The sequence below is a fragment of the Prionailurus bengalensis genome, chromosome B3, assembly GCF_016509475.1.
Source record: "Prionailurus bengalensis isolate Pbe53 chromosome B3, Fcat_Pben_1.1_paternal_pri, whole genome shotgun sequence".
Classification (NCBI taxonomy): domain Eukaryota; kingdom Metazoa; phylum Chordata; class Mammalia; order Carnivora; family Felidae; genus Prionailurus; species Prionailurus bengalensis.
Window position 1 is genome coordinate 81,098,749 of NC_057355.1, and position 18,375 is coordinate 81,117,123.

The following is an 18,375-nucleotide window of genomic DNA, read 5'->3' on the forward strand; positions in this document are numbered from 1 at the left end:
AATAAAACTATTTGAAAAAACGATACCCTGCCACCTCTTCTGGGTCTGGAGATGGTTCCTAGGCTGCTGTGGAGGTCACTGCCACGCAGGTCACACTGCCTGTCAATTCTGCTTTCTCCCACTTCCACCTGTTAAAAATTACCAGGATGAGAGAGGACACATTACCAAATCTGAGGTTCTGTGCAATCACTACAGACACCAGGTCTGGGAACTGGGAGAGGCAATCAAGCATAATTCCTTCCTGACGCAGAAAGGAAGAAAAGGCAAATACAATGAGGGGCCAGGGCCACCTCCAAAGCGTGGCCTTGCGCATTACAGTGAATGGAGCCCGCTGGAGAAAATCCGATTCCAGCAGAAACCAAGTCGGAAGGCTGCTGGATCCCTATGGTCGAAAGAATAACCAATCAGTTGACAGGGTTTCTAAAAATACGAGGGACGCGTTTGCCAAACCTAGGTTGCGTTTGCTTTAGAAGTAGGAACTCCGTTTCCACGCGAGCACGAAGTTGGAAAGTTTGGTTCCGAGGCCGCGTGGACCTGGTAGCTCTCTGGGGGCACAAGGCCTGGGCAGGCGGTGGCCCTGGGTCACCTCAGCCGCCTGGGCCAAAGCAGAGCCGGGGTTCACCGCGAGGGCCGCAGCTCCGCCGTCGGGAACCGCGAGTGGGGGACCATCCCTCCTCAGCCCGGGTGAGGCCGGCCCCGCACGTCGGGCAGCCTCCCCGCCCGGAGCGCAGTCCAGCCGGGGCGGCCGGCGCCGGGGACCCCGGGCTCACCGCGCGCGTCCCCAGGCGCGGGTCCCACCGCTGTCCTACACGCGTTCCCACACCCCTGACGCCGGGTCCCGCGGGATCTCCGGGACTCTGCCGCGGGCCTTCGCGCCTCCCCTAGGGACGGACGCGGCGTCGGGGTGGCCGAGGTCCGCGCCGCGGGGGGAGGCGCCTGGGCGCGGGCCTCCCCCCGGGACCGGCAGGGGGTGAGGGCGGAGCTGGCCGGCCGCCGCCCGGCCCCGGGGGACCGGCTCCCAGCCCCCTCCCCACGCGCCCCCCGCACAGTGCTCATGCGCGCTGCCCGGCCTTTATAGCGGCAGCGGGAGCCGCGCTTTCCGCACTCAGGCGCAGCCGGGCGGATCCGACTCAGGTGCGGAGCCCTAGGCGTCCGGCGGCGGGCGTGCGGGTCCCTGCCACCTGCTTGTCTGAGTCTCTCCTTTGTCGCGCCCAGCTTCTTTCTGTCTTGATATCGCACCCCCTCCTCCGGGCCGAGGTTGCACATCGATGCTGGGTTTGGCTCGATTTGCAGCCAGAACATCGCCTCCAGATAGAGCGCTAGCTCGGGGGCAGCGGCCTCTTAGGTCTCCTCCCTCCCCTCCGCCGCCCCTGGGTTTCCGAGGGGTGCGGGATCTCTAACGGGAGGGCCGGCCCAGTGTGGTGGGGACGTAAGGGTCTCCCTTCCCGAGAGCCTCCCTTGCATTTTCCCTCTCTCCCAGGACCGAGCAGCCCCCTCGACCACCATGTCTGCAGCCTGGATCCCCGTTCTCTGCCTCGGTGGGTACGCGCTCCTCCCCGCCCCCCTTCCCCTCGCACCAAGCGGGGTGGAGGCTGGAGCGATCCCTCGCGCTGTGTTCTCTTCGCGCAGGTGTCTGTCTGCTGCTGCTGCCGGAACCTGCGGGCAGCGAGGGAGCCGGTGAGTTACGTGTTCACGGGTCAGGGAAGCAGGGCTCGGTCCAGGCGGTGGGAGGGGCTGGGGGCCGGCGGGTAGAAGCGCGCCCAGACCGAGTCCCTGGACTGTGGCCCTAGGGAAGGTTCAAGGCGCCAAGGTTGGAGCGGCTGTCTGGCGCACCCGCATCCATTCCCACAGCCTGTCTACGCGGGCTTACTCATTTCTCCCGCGCGAGGGGGCCCCTGGTATCCGATGGGGACGTTCTTCCCCAAGGCGCCGAGAACGAAGCCTCCCGGAATCCACTCGCCACATCGCGGGAGGCACCTGGCGACGCGATCCTCGGCATCAAAGGTCAAGACGGGGGAGTATTCGTTGAGTCCCACCAAGAGGCACACTAGTCCCGGGTTGTCCACGGCGTTTGAGGCCAGGGATAAGGCTCCCAGACCCGACTAAAGACTGCGAGAGCTGACACGAACAGAGAAATGCTATGTCCCACCTTGCTTGAACCCCTGGTTTCTAGGAATAACCTCTATTTATAGACCCATTTCATATTGGAGAGAGTCTAAAAAACAGTTTGTTCCACATGTATAAGTCCGAGTATGGGTGTGTGTGTTTTCTACAATATAAAAGGCAAACTCTTTTTACAAAATCTATCCTTTGTTTTCCTGAAAGGAGGAATCTGGGTAAGTAAGACACATACTCACTCACTCACTCACTCCCTTACTCAAGTCAGCATTGGCAGCTAAAGGCAGAGCCTCTGATGACACCAAAAGTGGTAGGAAGGATTCAGGCTGTTTGATAACAGGTATGGGGCGCATAGGTTTGAGGCTATTGTTTTTGGTAAGGATTTTAACTTGCACCGCGATCTTTAGTGTTGCACAGCTAAGGAGTCAGGATTGTACCTGGCATCCTGCCTTCCCTTCCATGGACGTGTACAGTCCAGGGTGCAGCTCAGCACAGAGAGCTTTGGGAAGAGGGTCATTGTTAGAGGCAGGCTACTCAAAGGGGCAGTATGACCAGATAGTATTACTGTCTTGGGGAAAAGGTGCTTTTTTGTTTTTTTATTAACATCTGTTTCAGAAAGGTTTGGGTAATCACAATATTCTTGTGTTTGGAAAGGAGTATTTAATAACATTATTCTCAACTTAAAATTTATAGTAAATTGATGAGTTAACATGTGGTATTATATTGTTACATGTTGCCAATAACTTGTGTCTACCTAACATCTTTTGCAGTACAAACTTCAGTTCCTTATTAGTTGGGTTGGCTGTGTAAAACTTGAGAGTATTGGCACTGTTTTCTAAAAATGCATTCACTGTCTGATAGATCTCTCTGGGCAGATTCTGACCAGAAATAAGCAGGTTCAGTTCAGATAAAAATGCTTCATTCCAAAGGGACTAACTTCCCTGATTCCCTGATTCTGATTCCCTTCCCTGATTCTGCAGAAGTTGAGCTGTGTGACCTAGAGCAAATTAACCCCATGGCTTTAATTTCTGCATCTGTAAAATGAATGATTGAGCTAAATGACATTTTATAAAGTGAAACATCTTTTTACTGGCCTACTTAAGAGATAATTTTAAGACACTGCAGTTGGAGGAAAACTAGTGTAAATGGTCTTCCAAAGCAAAGGATGAGACTTGAAGAGGTTTGTGCATGTGTCTATGAAGATATTCCTCATAGGCTTGGCCCAGATATAATATCGTTAGCTCAGGCAACTGTGTCCACAGTTATCGCTGTGAGATTTTTACGTTTCTAGAGTGAACTAATAAATGGTGACTGACTAATGTCATTTTCCAGTTCTGATATATTCCCAGTTATATATTCCCAAGCTCATAAGAACTGAGAAAATTCTCCCATTAGGCTTTGGAGTGGTTGAGGACTAGATTATATTGGAAAGCTGGGTTTTGGCTAGCTAAAATCTGGAATGGTGTGGTACATATGTTAATATTCTTAAGAAGTGTAGAACTTAGGGAGGTAAACCTTCAACCTCAGACCCTAGTTTCCACCTCCCCATCCCCCTCAAAGTCCCAAGAATGGTCACTACATTCCCTCCTTTCTCTTCAGTTCCCATTGCTATCACATGCTTTACCCGAGGCCTGGACATCAGGAAAGAGAAAGCAGATGTCCTCTGCCCAGGGGGCTGCTCTCTTGAGGAATTCTCCGTATTTGGGAACATAGTGTATGCATCTGTATCAAGCATATGTGGTGCAGCTATCCACAGGTAAGCTGAAACATGCCAAGGGGAGAGAAATCCAAGTGTGATGATTTCCTTTCCCTCTTTAGCCACATGGACGGACCCACTATCTTCTTTCTTTTGGTGCCAATTTTGGCCATAGAAGATAGATACATTTTTTAAACTATTTTTTTAAACGTTTATTTATTTTTGAGACAGAGAGAGACAGAGCATGAACGGGGGAGGGTCAGAGAGAGGGAGACACAGAATCTGAAACAGGCTCCAGGCTCTGAGCTGTCAGCCCAGAGCCCGACGCGGGGCTCGAACTCACAGACCATGAGATCATGACCTGAGCCGAAGTCGGCCGCTTAACCGACTGAGCCACCCAGGCGCCCTGATAGATACATTTTTAAGGTTTTCCTGGATATCCATGAAGCACCAGCTACACAAAGTAAGCTTTCTGACTAAAGACAAATTGTATTATTTCTTGGCAGCTAGATTCCTGTGATTTTAGAACATTCCTAATCATGTAATATATTAGTGAGTTTTTACTGTGTGCCAGACATAGTTTCAACTTCCATGAGAACTTGAGAATTGTATAAGGTGGGTACAGTTTTATTCCATTTTATAGATGAAGAAACAACTCAGTTGCCAAGGATCTTGCCCACGGTCATCATTGTTAGGCAAGTGCCAGAGCTGGAAATGAAAGGCCAGGTCTGCTTCCAGATCCCGTATTCATCACCCATTCTGCTATCCTACAAGACTTTGTGTGTGTGTGTGTGTGTTGTCCAAAGACATGTAGTTAAAGTACCTTAGAAAACTAAGAAAATTATTTGGTGCTCTTAACCCTGAATCTCCGAGCTGCAGGGAATGGGATCTTATAGGTATGTTCCTATCAACATTTAAGAAGTTTGACAGCATAAAACCATTTTTTCCCAGGCAGATGTTGTACCTATGTTAGCACGTTTTTAAAATTTTTTTTTTCAACGCTTATTTATTTTTGGGACAGAGAGAGACAGAGCATGAACGGGGGAGGGGCAGAGAGAGAGGGAGACACAGAATCGGAAACAGGCTCCAGGCTCTGAGCCATCAGCCCAGAGCCTGACGCGGGGCTCGAACTCACGGACCGCGAGATCGCGACCTGGCTGAAGTCGGATGCTTAACCGACTGCGCCACCCAGGCGCCCCTGTTAGCACGTTTTTAAAAAGGCCAACAGCATCCTTAGATGTCTTCCCTGATAAACTATTTTCTTGATTATCAGAACAATAGATGTAACATGGCACTGTAAGTCAGTTGGATACCCCTGGAAAAGTGTGGGTAGAATATCGGCTGTTTTTCTGTGTTGCAGGGGAGTAATCAGCAACTCAGGGGGACCTGTACGAATATATAGCCTACCAGGTCGAGAAAACTATTCCTCAGTAGTTGCCAATGGCATTCAGTCTCAAACACTTTCCAGATGGTCTGCTTCTTTCACAGTGACAAGTAGGTACAATTACATTGATTTTACCTTTGTGTAAATATTGCCTGACTCTCAAAAAAGTTTTCTGCTGTTCTTAGCCCAACGTCTTTGACTTTGATAGAAAAGCCTGTGATTAAGACTTGAAAGAGTCAACTATGGGTTAGAATCAGCGACCTGGACAAGCAAAGCCCACTCAGGCCAAAGTTGGCTGAATGGAGGAAGGATAATCTTGCTGTTAGAAGGTTGCAATAGAAACTTGTGATCAGAATGCCCTGACACTTACAAGTAACACTAAATCAAAAAACTAGTGAATGAAAGTGAATGTGAATTCATTTTTGGTGATCCTTTTAAAATACAATTTAATAGATAAGAATTCATTTTGGTCTTTGAAACTCGCATGAAGCAATTACTCATGCAGTTGCCATTACTTGATTACATTTATCATCCCATAGACACCTAAGTTAGATTCATGATATTTTGATGGTAAAGAAGGAAGAGGAAAAAATAGTCTTCTCTTTATTTTAACAGAAGGTAAAAGTGGTACCCAGGAGGCCACAGGACAAGCAGTGTCCACAGCACGTCCATCAACAGGTATGGAAGCTATCTCCTAGTAGCCTGGCACAACATTTAGAAGTTAAAAATAAATGTGTTGTTGATAGCTTTCCTTTAAAAAGTAATTGACGTTGGGGCACCTGCGTGGCTTAGTTAAGCATCCAGCTCTTGGTTTCAGCTCAAGTCATGATCTCACAGTTTGTGGGTTCGAGCCCTGCATTGGGCTCTGCACTGACAGTGTGGAGCCTTCTTGGAAGTCCTCTCTGTCCCTTTCTCTCTGCTCCTCCCCTGCTTGCTCTCTCTCTCTCAAAAATAAGTAAGTTAAAAATAAACAAATAAAAAATAAAAAGTGATGTTAAACACAAAACCAGGGCACCTAGGTAGCTCTGTTAGTTGAGCATCCGACTCTTGATTTCAGGTCAGGTCATGATCTTGGGGTTATAGGATCGAGCCTTGCGTCGAGCTCTGCACCAAGCATTGACCTTAAGATTCTGTCTCTCCCTCTGCCCCTCTCTCCTGCTCGTGCCCTATCTCAAAAATTAAAAAAAAATTAAGAAACACAAAATAAATATCTTAAGTTTACTAGTGCATTATATAAGGAAACATTTTATATTTCAAATTCCTATCCTTCTATTTTCAATTATAAACTCTGCTACCAAACATTCTCTTGAAGTCCTACTATTTCTTTCTGATCTAATAAACCATGCCTAGAAACTGGACAAAGTGACTTCCTAGCTCCATTCGTCATATGAATAAAAGGAATTCAGTGTGTGTCCATTTTAACAAAGGCCAGGAATCTCCTTTCCTAAGATTGTGGCAGTTTTAAAGTCAAAGAAATTAAGAACATTAGAATCTAACTCTTGGCATTTCTGGTCCTGCCTCAGTTGTGGGTTTGAGATATCAAGTCCTGAATTGGTGGCAAGGCTTACAACAGTCCTGACTTCTTTGTTGGGGCATTTCTTCCCCAGTCCAAAAAGCTGTGAACAAATTAATTTTTTTACAAAACAAGTGTTTTTAAGAATGGCACTCCTTGTCACAAGCTTTTCCCCATGTGGGCTTCTTGCTATGAAACTGTCTTCCTATTGATGCCACTGCTTCCTTTGTTTCAGGTAAACGACTAAAGAAAACACCTGAAAAGAAAACTGGCAATAAAGGTAAGAGTCCACATATCCATTTGGGAAAATAACATTCTCCCTCCCTTTGAAACTGCTAACGGAGAGACATGTTTGGGTTTTCACAGACTGTAAAGCAGACATTGCATTTCTGATTGATGGAAGTTTTAATATTGGGCAGCGCCGATTTAATCTACAGAAGAATTTTGTTGGCAAAGTGGCTCTAATGTTGGGAATTGGAACAGAAGGACCACACGTGGGCCTTGTTCAAGCCAGGTACCAACTTGTTAAAATGGAAAGAGACTTGATGATAAAAGATCAGCCATTTTAGTGGATACATGTATTTCAGTACAGTATAAACACATAGAGTTGTGGATAGTCTGAATCCCTGAACTGTAAATATAGGATGTAAGACTGCCTAAGCAGACGGGGTAGGTCTAAGTGCTTCCTTTTTGGAATAAAAAGATTTAGAGAATTTGATGACCAGAAGGTAGACTAAAAAGGTTTTGTTGTTCATACAACAAAATTACCTCTGTACAAATTACCTCTGTACATACACTCTGCTCAATTCCTGATTCTTCTTTGCTGAAGGAAGAAATTATAGGTCTGTTTCTCTTCCCTACTCTGTCATTATTCTTTTAAACATTTCCCATAGTTCCATGAGTGCAGATCTGAAGCTCGATCTTTTTAATTTTATTCATTTAAAAATAATATTGATGGCTTTTAGGAAAATAATATGCTCACTATAGATACCTTGAAAAACATATAAAGCACAAGAAAAACAAATTTCCCAAATATGCTCTCCCGAGATAATCACTATAAAATGTTTGATACCCTTTCAGTATTTTAAGAAAATACTTGCTTGTACATGTGCATGTCTGTGTGTGTGTGTAATTGAAGTATGGTTGACACACAATGTTACATTAGTTTCAGGTGTACGACATAGTGATTCAACATTGTGGATTATGCCATGTTCCCTGCAAGTGTAGCTCCCATCTGTCACCATAAGATGCTGTTACAGTGCCATTGACGATATTCCTTATGCTGTACCTTTTATTCTCTTGGCTTACTCATTTCATAACTGGAAGCCTGTATCTCGCATTCCCCTTCCACCACTTTTTCCATCCTTCACCCCATTCTGCATAATGTGTTTCTTTTTCAAAAGCTCAAACTATAAAAATGTTTTATGTCCTGTTTTTTCATCCCTTTGTATTTTGAGCATTTTACACCACAAATGCTCTAAATCGATGATGTTTTAGAATGTTCCTTTGCATGACTGTTTAACTGTTCTTCCATTTTTTTCACCATCGGACATTACATTGTGATTAACATCCTTATGTCACCCTTGTGCCATCTTTGATTAGTTCATTAGACTCGATTTCTAAAAGTGAGATTGGGTCAAAAGGTTCTGACATTTTTAAGGTTTCGGATACAAAGTTTAATTGCTTTCTAGAAAGTTGACCCAGTTTAAATTGCTGTCACCAGTACTACACCTACTAATTTCTATTTCATTTATTCTTATGTTATGTTTTACAACTGGTTCTTAATTTAAATAGAATTTTTTTGGTATGAGAATTTGGTATGAGAATTTTTTTGGTTTTCTACATAATTTTTGTCCCATATCTTTAAAACAGATGACTTTATTTCATTGATTTGTAATGCCAATTTTATATGCAAGTTAAGCAAGTCAGTTTCCTTGATCTATAAGCCAATTCTTACATCTTTTCTACAATGCTCTGATAATTGTAGCTTTATTGCACATTTTAACATCCTGGGGGGGGGGACAAATTCCACTCAGTACTTTTCTTCTTACATTTTTTTCTTTGCTATTTGTGTCCAATTCTTTTTCAAGATGACAGCTACACTATCTCGTAGAATCAAACAAGACTAGCTTCTCTATAAACTTTGAGACTTCTAGTTTACCGATTAAAAAAATTTTTTTTAACGTTTATTCATTTTTTGGTAGAGACAGAGTGTGAGTGGGGGAGGGGCAGAGAGAGAGGGAGACACAGAATCCAAATCAAGCTCCAGGCTCTGAACTGACAGCACAGAGACCGACACGGGGTTCAAACTCAAGGATTTTGAGATCATGACCTGAGCTGAAGTTGGACGCTTAACCAACTGAGCCACCCAGGCACCCCTATAGTTTTCCTGTTTTAGGAAAAGCCTCAGAATAAACTATATAAAGAGTTTATATTTAAGCAGAATAACAATGTAACATTAAGGATGCAAAATTAAGAATAAATCTCCTAAATCACAATTGGGATAGTTCAAAGTGACCATTAATGTGAAAAGGTTATCTACCCATAATATCTGATTTTGTGGCCCAACATTTCACCAGATATACAGAAAGATATGCAGAAGTACAGTCAGTGCTATACTTTTACCTCAAAAATCTTGACTTAATGGCAATTGATAATACTAAGATCTTAAAATTTTGCACGTATGAAATACTGACTTACCTAAAAACCAACACAACAAATGGTTGTGTAACTGTTTTACTCAACATGGTCTCTAATAAACGTAGAGTAGTGATAAAAGTGAGTTGAAATCCTTTTACTATTAAATATGGAAAGTCCCAAATATTACAATATACATAATTTGAAGATCAGAGTATGTCAGTATCATTTTTTATAACACAAATCCAAAATTGTAATACTTGATACTTTTCTTGTTATCTTCTCATTTTTAAAACGTTGGCCTCGGTGTCCTTGAAATTGCCTCTTCTTTTTTTTTCTAAATTTTTTTAAATTTATTTTTGGGACAGAGAGAGACAGAGCATGAACGGGGGAGGGGCAGAGAGAGAGGGAGACACAGAATCGGAAACAGGCTCCAGGCTCTGAGCCATCAGCCCAGAGCCCGACGCGGGGCTCGAACCCACAGACCGCGAGATCGTGACCTGGCTGAAGTCGGACGCTTAACCGACTGTGCCACCCAGGCGCCCCGAAATTGCCTCTTCTAACCAGAAGCCTGAGTTAATAGACTCACACTGTTGAGTGCTTCCATGGTCTCCCACTGGAACAGACCTAGCCTCACACCCAGTCACCTTCCAATACTCTGGTGCCCTACTCTGCAGATTTCCATTAAGCCCAGTGCCTTCAGCTAAACCTGGTTTCAGGTGTTCTGGAGCCAGACAAACCTGAATTTAAAGTGCAGCAGTGTTTTGTTGGGCAACCTACCAAAATGCTGTGAGCCTCAGTTTCTTAAGTTAGGATGAAATGAGATGATACATGTAATACGTATTTAGCATATTACCCAGATAAACCCGCAAGGTAGCAATTGTTTTTGTTACATTTCTGCAAGATGCCTTGAAATTTAAGTAAGGATGCAATACTTTAGTTGACTGTACACTATGGGATTAAGAAACTCAGGCATTGGCCAATTTACTTTTTTTTAAGTTATATAATGTTGCTTGTTTTGCCTTTCCAGTTCTCTCTAGATAACATTTTTTTCCTATTTTTCCACTTAGTGAACATCCCAAAATAGAATTTTATTTGAAAAACTTTACATCAGCCAAAGATGTTTTGTTTGCCATAAAGGAAGTAGGTTTCAGAGGGGGTAATTCCAATACAGGTAAGTAGACTCTGGCACCTGGAATGTAACACAGGAGAGGGTTATGAAGCAGTCAGACATGTAAAGCAGTATTAGGCTATTTTATTTAAGCAGATGTGAAACTCTTCCTCTTGACACTGAAATCTTGGCTAGGTTTGTACTTGATCATCTAAGATACTCAATTTATAATGAAAAATATGCCAAAGGGTTAATTAATATTGCTTGTTTAAAACAAGCCAAAAAAGTATCGTGATTTATAATCCTTCTATTGGATAGAACAGATGCCACTTTAGAGAAGTACGTGTTCAGCAAGTTAAAAAGAAGCAAAGATCAACAGACTTGTTTAACAAATGCAGATGTGGCAGAAAGAACTAGCTTAGCACTATAGACCCTCTGAAGGGACATTTCTTGTTCTGAGTCTTTAGAGGTAATCAGTGACTAAGGGGCTAGATAGCAAAAGTACAGTAGTGGGAGTCAGTTGTGTTTCTGATGATTGATGTAAGGTAAGGAAAAATGAGGCTTCTGGGAGGTGATGGGGGAAGTAATGTTGGTTGTGAAGACAAAAAAAAATTGATCTGATGGATAATTAAACTTTTGCATCTGATGCATCTATTATAGAACCAAGTTCTATGTAAGTTAAATTCTTAAACTTTTGGTGTCATCAAGTTGGTACAGGGAAATAGAAATGTCACTTGAGCAGTGGTGCTGCTCCAGCTTGCTTCTTCTTCAAATCTAGGAAAAGCCTTGAAGCATACGGCCCAGAAATTCTTCACAGCAGACGCTGGAGTAAGAAGAGGGATCCCCAAAGTGGTGGTGGTATTTATTGATGGCTGGCCTTCTGATGACATTGAGGAAGCAGGCATTGTGGCCAGAGAGTTTGGTGTGAATGTATTTATAGTTTCTGTGGCCAAGCCTATCCCTGAAGAACTGGGGATGGTTCAGGATGTTGCATTTGTTGACAAGGTAAGGAGGTGAGGGGTCTTTTCTGTTAGGGTAGTTACTCAGTTTTTGGACCTTCAGGCATAGTGCTGACTGGCCCTTATCTGGATTAACTCTGAACATTCAAGATTTAATGTTTTTATCATTTTTAAGAAGACACACTTTTTGATCCCGTTTATGTCTCCCCCATTAGGCTGTCTGTCGGAACAATGGCTTCTTCTCTTACCACATGCCCAACTGGTTTGGCACCACAAAATATGTAAAGCCTCTGGTACAGAAGCTCTGCACTCATGAGCAAATGATGTGCAGCAAGACCTGCTATAACTCAGTGAACATTGCCTTTCTAATTGATGGTTCCAGCAGTGTTGGAGACAGTAATTTTCGCCTCATGCTTGAGTTTGTTTCCAACATAGCCAAGACTTTTGAAATCTCAGACATTGGTGCCAAGATTGCTGCTGTGCAGTTCACCTATGATCAGCGCACAGAATTCACTTTCACTGATTACAGCACCAAAGAGAATGTCCTAGCTGTTATCAGAAACATTCGCTACATGAGCGGTGGAACAGCTACAGGTGATGCCATTTCCTTCACTGTTAGAAACGTGTTTGGTCCTGTGAGGGATAGCCCCAACAAGAACTTCCTGGTAATTGTCACAGACGGGCAGTCCTATGACGATGTTCGAGGCCCTGCTGCTGCTGCACACGATGCAGGTAAGTTCTTGTCCTTTGTCTGGGTAGGGAACTGAGAAGGGGTTCAGTGAGTTTTGTAAATATAAATGTAAGCATTTATTTTATTGAACAAACACGTATGTAATGGCAATCATTGTTCTAAGAGCTTTACTCAATATTAACTGACTTAAGTGTCAAACCAGTCCTATGAATGTCATTCTACAGATAAGGCAACAAATTTCCTCAAGACCACAGCTAGCAAGTGGTGAGGCCAGTATTCAAACCCAGGCATTCTGGCTGAGTCCACACTCCTCACCACTGTATTGTTGGGAGAAGTGCCATGAGAACCATGTCATGTGTCAAAGAAGCATGTTACAGGTGCTTATGTTGGCCCCAAACTTGGAATATATACCTCCACCCAATCACAATTTATCATAATTTACCATGAACCTATTTGATAATTCATCCTTTTTTAAAAAGTAGTTTTGAGTCTGGCTTGAGTTTTCTAAGATGTTAGAGTCTCCAGTAGACTTTAATTCTATTCCATCTAAACTTCCTTTTTAGATTCTTAGTCTTTTTTTTTTAAGATAATAAAAACACACTCTGATGTTATAAAACAGTATAAAAAGGTCTTCTTTCTCCCTTACCCCAACCTTAATATTACTTTTGGCAAAGGCGACTCATTCCTGAAAACATTAGCATAATGTGTTGCTGAGATCAAATAGGGCAACAAAAAGCTGACGTTCCCTTTCCTGGGATAAAACTGAGTGATTGTGGTCCAATAATACTTAATAAAAAAAAACAAAAAACAAAAAAAAAAAACCGCTAACTTGGGAGAGGGGAATAGCGGCCTTGCATTTTTGTATACTTTTCCACACTTTTCCCTATTTAATTCCTCATGACTTAACTTTTTCCCTCTTACACATTAGCCACTGTTATATACTTTTATATTGACGAAATGCTGTTTAGTAGGGTAGAGAACCCATCCGCGCAACTTAAGCTATATGTTGGCTTATTTATATACATCTAGCTTGTTTTATCCATCAGTAGCTAACCTAAATCGAAGACCTGTTTGCTATCATCCTTCTTAAAAACGTATCTTACTGAACTAATTTGTGGTTAACGGGGTTCAGGCTAAATTAACTGAACTAGATTAAATCAAATATATTTCCCCAATGTAATTAGCTGAGCTTCAGGAGGTTATGCCACACCATTTTCATGAAAATTATCCTTTAGAGATTGTGAAGTGCAAGTAAACAAAAGCCGGAATACAGGTAGGTTTTCAAGGCTAGGTCGTAACTTTTTAAATTGTTTAGCTCTGACCCAATATATAATTACAATCTGAGCTTCAGTCAGTCTACAAGTGAGGAAAACTGAGGGGGGGGTAACTTTTTGTTTTCTTTTGCCAGGGAAGGAGATGGGAGTATTGAGTGGGGTAATAAATCAGAAATTGTTTCAAGGAGCTTTTACATAATCTAAACCTGCTTTATTTACATCTCAAGTATTTACAATTTTGAGCACTGAATACCATTAGAATGGGGATGAAGTCCTAGAAGTGGCTTCGGAAGCTCTCCAAACATAGGAAATTTCACTCAAAAGAAAGATGGTAGGATACACTAAGAATGTGCTAAACAACTACTGCAGTTGGATTGTAGTTATCACCTTAACCAAAATGTAGTTGGAATACAAGCCGCCTACTGGTGCAAGGGAATGTAGAGGTTATGCCTCAATGTGTAACTAGAAGAAATTATTCCAGCTGCACAGACCCTTTTCTCTTTGGCTGTTTTTTTCACCAGATTTTTGCTTTGGGGTTAGACACTGACCAATTCTTTTTTTTGCGTTTTAAGTATAGTTTTAGAGAGCATGTGGGCACAGGAGTGCACACCTGAGCAGGAGGGAGGGGGAGGGGGGAGGGGGAGGGGGGAGGATATCCCAAAGCATCCAACGCTAACAGCGGAGTGGGGAAGGGGCAGAGGCATGGGGGGGGGGGGTGGGGGTCAATCCCACAACTGTGAGATCATGACCGGAGCTGAAACCAAGAGCTGGAAACTTAGCCAACTGAGCAACCCAAGCGCCTAACACTGACAATTTCTGACTACTGGTCATTTTGCCAATGTAACATACACATCAAAATTGCAAAGTTCTCATTATTCAGAAGACTAGTCACCATTTCCAGTGCAAGAGCCTTAGAAAACTTCCATTTATGTATCCCAGACTCTGTTATACTGGCTAGGCCTCCAGTCTAATGATTAACTGGAGTGATGATAGCAGGCAGACCATTCTCCTGCCAATCTCAGGCAGTTTTCACCATTTCACTAAGTATGTTATAGTTATTTATTTTTTTAAGAAGTTATCTATCAGGTCATCACATAACTTTTTGTCAGTGATCATGTGATTTATTTGCCAATGTGGTAAGTTATACTGATGGCAAACTTTTGGTTTGGGCCCAACTGTTTAGCCATTCTCATGACTGTTTAAACCTAGCTAACCATTTGGTGAAGGAGATTTAATCCTTCAGACATTATAGAGCTTCCTCTCCAACTGTAAACTGAGTCATGAAAAATAATTACACCTGGTTTTCTATATAAGCTGCAGCTTGGTTCTAATGCATGCAAAAATATTTTCATTGTAGGTATTACCATCTTTTCTGTTGGAGTGGCTTGGGCACCTTTGGATGACCTGAAAGATATGGCCTCTAAACCAAAGGAGTCACATGCTTTCTTCACAAGAGAGTTCACAGGATTAGAACCAATTGTTTCCGACGTCATCAGAGGCATTTGTAGAGATTTCTTGGAATCCCAGCAATAATGGTAACATTTTGACAACTGAAAGAAAAAGTGTAAGAGGATGTAATGTATAAGTCATTTTCTCCTAATACTGAAATACTATATAGCATACTAGGACCAGATACAAAACTATTATATTAAAAATGCCAACAGCTGTTTCAAGCAAATAAGCATTCATTTAAAGCTACTACCTTCTAATTACAATTTAGAATTATTAAACACTCTGCTGAGGCTTCATAATCATGGCCCTTATAAACTCTGGCAACAGGAGATATTGTGGATCTGAATCTTAAGAATTCTAAAATGCGTGTTAAATGTACAGAGACATAAATTCCATAGCTCAATAAAAGAATCTGATACTGAGAACAAAAGCAACATTCCTTCTCTCATCATTCTGTATTAAATATATAAAGAGAATGAAACTTAAATAGTTCTTTAACTCAGTTCATATGTAAGTCATTTTCCCCATAATGAATGTTGTCTTAAAACCAGTAAGTTATTACTTAATAAAAAGTTTTAATTATGAATCAAATGGAAGGGAATGAAGTATCAAGCTTCTTTTGTAGTGTATTTTCACAATAACATAACTGAACTATCTCACTGAATAAGATAGAATTGTCTGATATTTTTCTATTTATATCCTTAATTTTATATGTGTATAGATATATTTGGCTTATACTCTAAAAGTCATCCATGTACTGAAAAGAATGTTGGTAAATTTTTACTTACCACTTTAAACATTTGGCTTTAAGGAAAATCACTTATTGAAAATGGAACTGCAGGAAAAATTATTGTAGTTTGAACAAGCAATAAAACTGTTAGTGACTATTATTCTAAGCTGCTTTACTTTTATTATTCCAAGTCCTCGCTCCCTGGGACATGGTAAAAAATCCTACATTCAGTACTTTATGTAGAAAGACCAACCTGAATTTTTTCTTAAAATTTTTATATTTATTCATTCAATTGTTTATTGAATGGCTACTGTTTAGGCATTACACACAGCCACTACCAAGTTAAACAGCAGGAGATGCTCTTAGTTACTTAGTTCAACAAAAATGTTTTGTAATTAACATTTTTACTTAAACATGCTTGTAAAGTTCCTAAGAAAAATGATCACAATACCCTTAATATAGAGCTCTCCCTTCAGATACAGGTGTTGTCATCCCATCTCGCTTGTCTACAGGCAGAACCTGTCCTCCCCCTCAGCCACCTGTACATCCTAGCTCCCTCCCCCCACACACTGATCCTATCTGAAACAACTTACAAGTTGACCTGAAATAGGTGTTAAATGGTCTACAATTAATACTTATACTCCAGTAAATCTCTGGAGTCCAGGGATTTTATAGGTGTGTAAAAGCAATGAAAGCAGCATGTATGAGAAAGGCAGAACTGAAATTGCCTTGGACAATTTTACATAAAAATTTGACAAAGTATGGGAAGATAATAAACTGACCCTTTCCTATAAAATGCCACATATATCCACGTAACAAGAATTTTCATTTAATTAAACAGGGGCACCTGGGTGGCTCAGTCAGTTAAGCGGCCAACTTTGGCTCAGGTCATGACCCGCGGTCTGTGAGTTCAAGCTCCACATCAGGCTGTGCTGACAGCTCAAAGCTTGGAGCCTGCTTCAGATTCTGTGTCTCCCTGTCTCTTTGCTCCTCCCCCACTCATGCTGCCTCTCTTGCTCTCAAAAATAAAAAAATAAAATAAAATAGGTTTAAACTTTTACACCACAAATTCTTGGCTGAGAGTATCACTCCTTGAAAAATTAAACTCAAATGAAAACCCAGCCTCCAATCGTCTTTTTTTTTTTTTTTTTTAAGTTATGGCTTCCTGCCCAGTGCAGAGCCCAATGCAGGACTTGAACTCACGACCCTGAGATCAAGACTTGAGCTGAGATCAAAAGTCGGATGTTTAACGGAGCCACCCAGGCACCCCCTCAGTACCCCTTTAAAACGCTTTTATTTTTATAAAGGACAAAGTTCTGAGTCATCTGAGGTAACCAGGGAAACTAACATTCTGACTTAAAGAGCATTAAGAGCAGAAATGACCCCTTTATTAAGTTACTATCAATTATTTTGTAAAAGCAGTAAAGTGTAAAGCACACTTTAGCAGGCATGCCAATTTTTCAAATATGCTATTTATAACATTTAATAAAGGTGTTAAGTGAGATGCTGGTCTTTAGTGGATAACTTACTTTGTAATGTGAGAAAAGTACACAAAAATAAAATATGAAAACGGCAGAATATGATTATTGAGAAAGTCAACATACTAAAGTTTGTATATAAAAATATTAAGCTTTATAAAGCACCATTTAATAGTCAAATGAATAATTTCCCAGAAGTCACAAATGGAAACACACAAAATAAGACTTTCTTTTTGCATCCTTTAGTCTCTTCCAAATGTTTAATATTGTAGAGAAAAACACGACCAAAGTAAACATATGTTTTAATTTTTATTCATTTCCATTTCAATACATACCCAGAGGTGAATGTTTATGCACTGCAACGATGATAATCACATTTCAGTTAAACAGTAATGCACTGGTTTGGAATTGCTGCCGGAAACCATATTAGCTTTGGAAAAATTATAATTCCCAAAAACAAGAAAAAATGCCCCTTAATTGGTTAAGTTGAATCTTCAGAAAATCAAAAACGAAACAAAAAAAACTTTAGGAGTATTTCTGAAAATTTTTAGTGTTTCAGCAGTAATGACTAAAATGCACACTTGGATTATGGCAGAAGACAAAAGTTCACAATATAAACACAATGTAATTTCTTTTACCAAGTAGGCATCCAAATAGAATTTTGCCACCCTAATTTTTGGATAGAACTTAAGAAAAAAATTTTTTTAATTTTTTGAGAGCGAGACAGCAAGTGGGGGAGAGGCAGAAAGAGAGGGAGACCGAATCCCAAGCAGGCTCTGTGCTGTCAATGCAGACCCTGATGAGGGGTTTGAACTCACCAAGTATGAGATCATGACCTGAGCTGAAGTCAAGAGTTGGACACTTAACCAGCTGAGCCATCCAAGTGCCCTTTAATGTTACCTTCTAACTGCATTTGCAATTTCCTTCCAAGAAAAAAGATATTACCTTGTTGAAGAAAGAAGTTTTGAGACACTAACACTTAATATTATTCATAGGGACAACTTTTAATTAATGAGTAATGTAATGCAGTTATTTTCTGAACTTTTTTGTGGAAACAGGCTAGATAGGAATGACAATACTATTAACTGAAATCCAGATTCAATAAAGGCATAGAATGTCTAAGGAAATGATTGAAAACTGTATCTCTGCTTTTCCTTTCGCTGTTGTGAACTATGTAACTTATACCAGTAGAAGATTTTTTTAAATTCCCAAATGGGGTGAAGTACTTAGAAAGTTATTAATACTGTTAAGTGTTCTAATCTTATTAGAGTCTCAAGCAATACCATGTTTAATAGAATAGCATAAAAATGAAGGACTCACTGAGAAATCATC

At 41.4% G+C, this 18,375-nt stretch overlaps 1 protein-coding gene across 1 annotated transcript; it reads left to right on the forward strand.

Annotated features, from left to right (window-relative positions):
• The first annotated feature begins 1,048 nt into the window (after positions 1 to 1,048).
• On the forward strand, positions 1,049 to 15,725 carry COCH (cochlin). The gene is made up of 12 exons (XM_043554317.1): positions 1,049 to 1,134; positions 1,481 to 1,538; positions 1,630 to 1,677; positions 3,718 to 3,874; positions 5,175 to 5,308; positions 5,814 to 5,876; positions 6,947 to 6,991; positions 7,078 to 7,225; positions 10,419 to 10,522; positions 11,238 to 11,464; positions 11,634 to 12,150; positions 14,741 to 15,725. Exons 2-12 carry the CDS (start codon positions 1,505 to 1,507, stop codon positions 14,914 to 14,916), a joined length of 1,653 nt encoding a protein of 550 aa, XP_043410252.1. The 5' UTR covers positions 1,049 to 1,134; positions 1,481 to 1,504; the 3' UTR covers positions 14,917 to 15,725.
• The last annotated feature ends 2,650 nt before the right edge of the window (positions 15,726 to 18,375 follow it).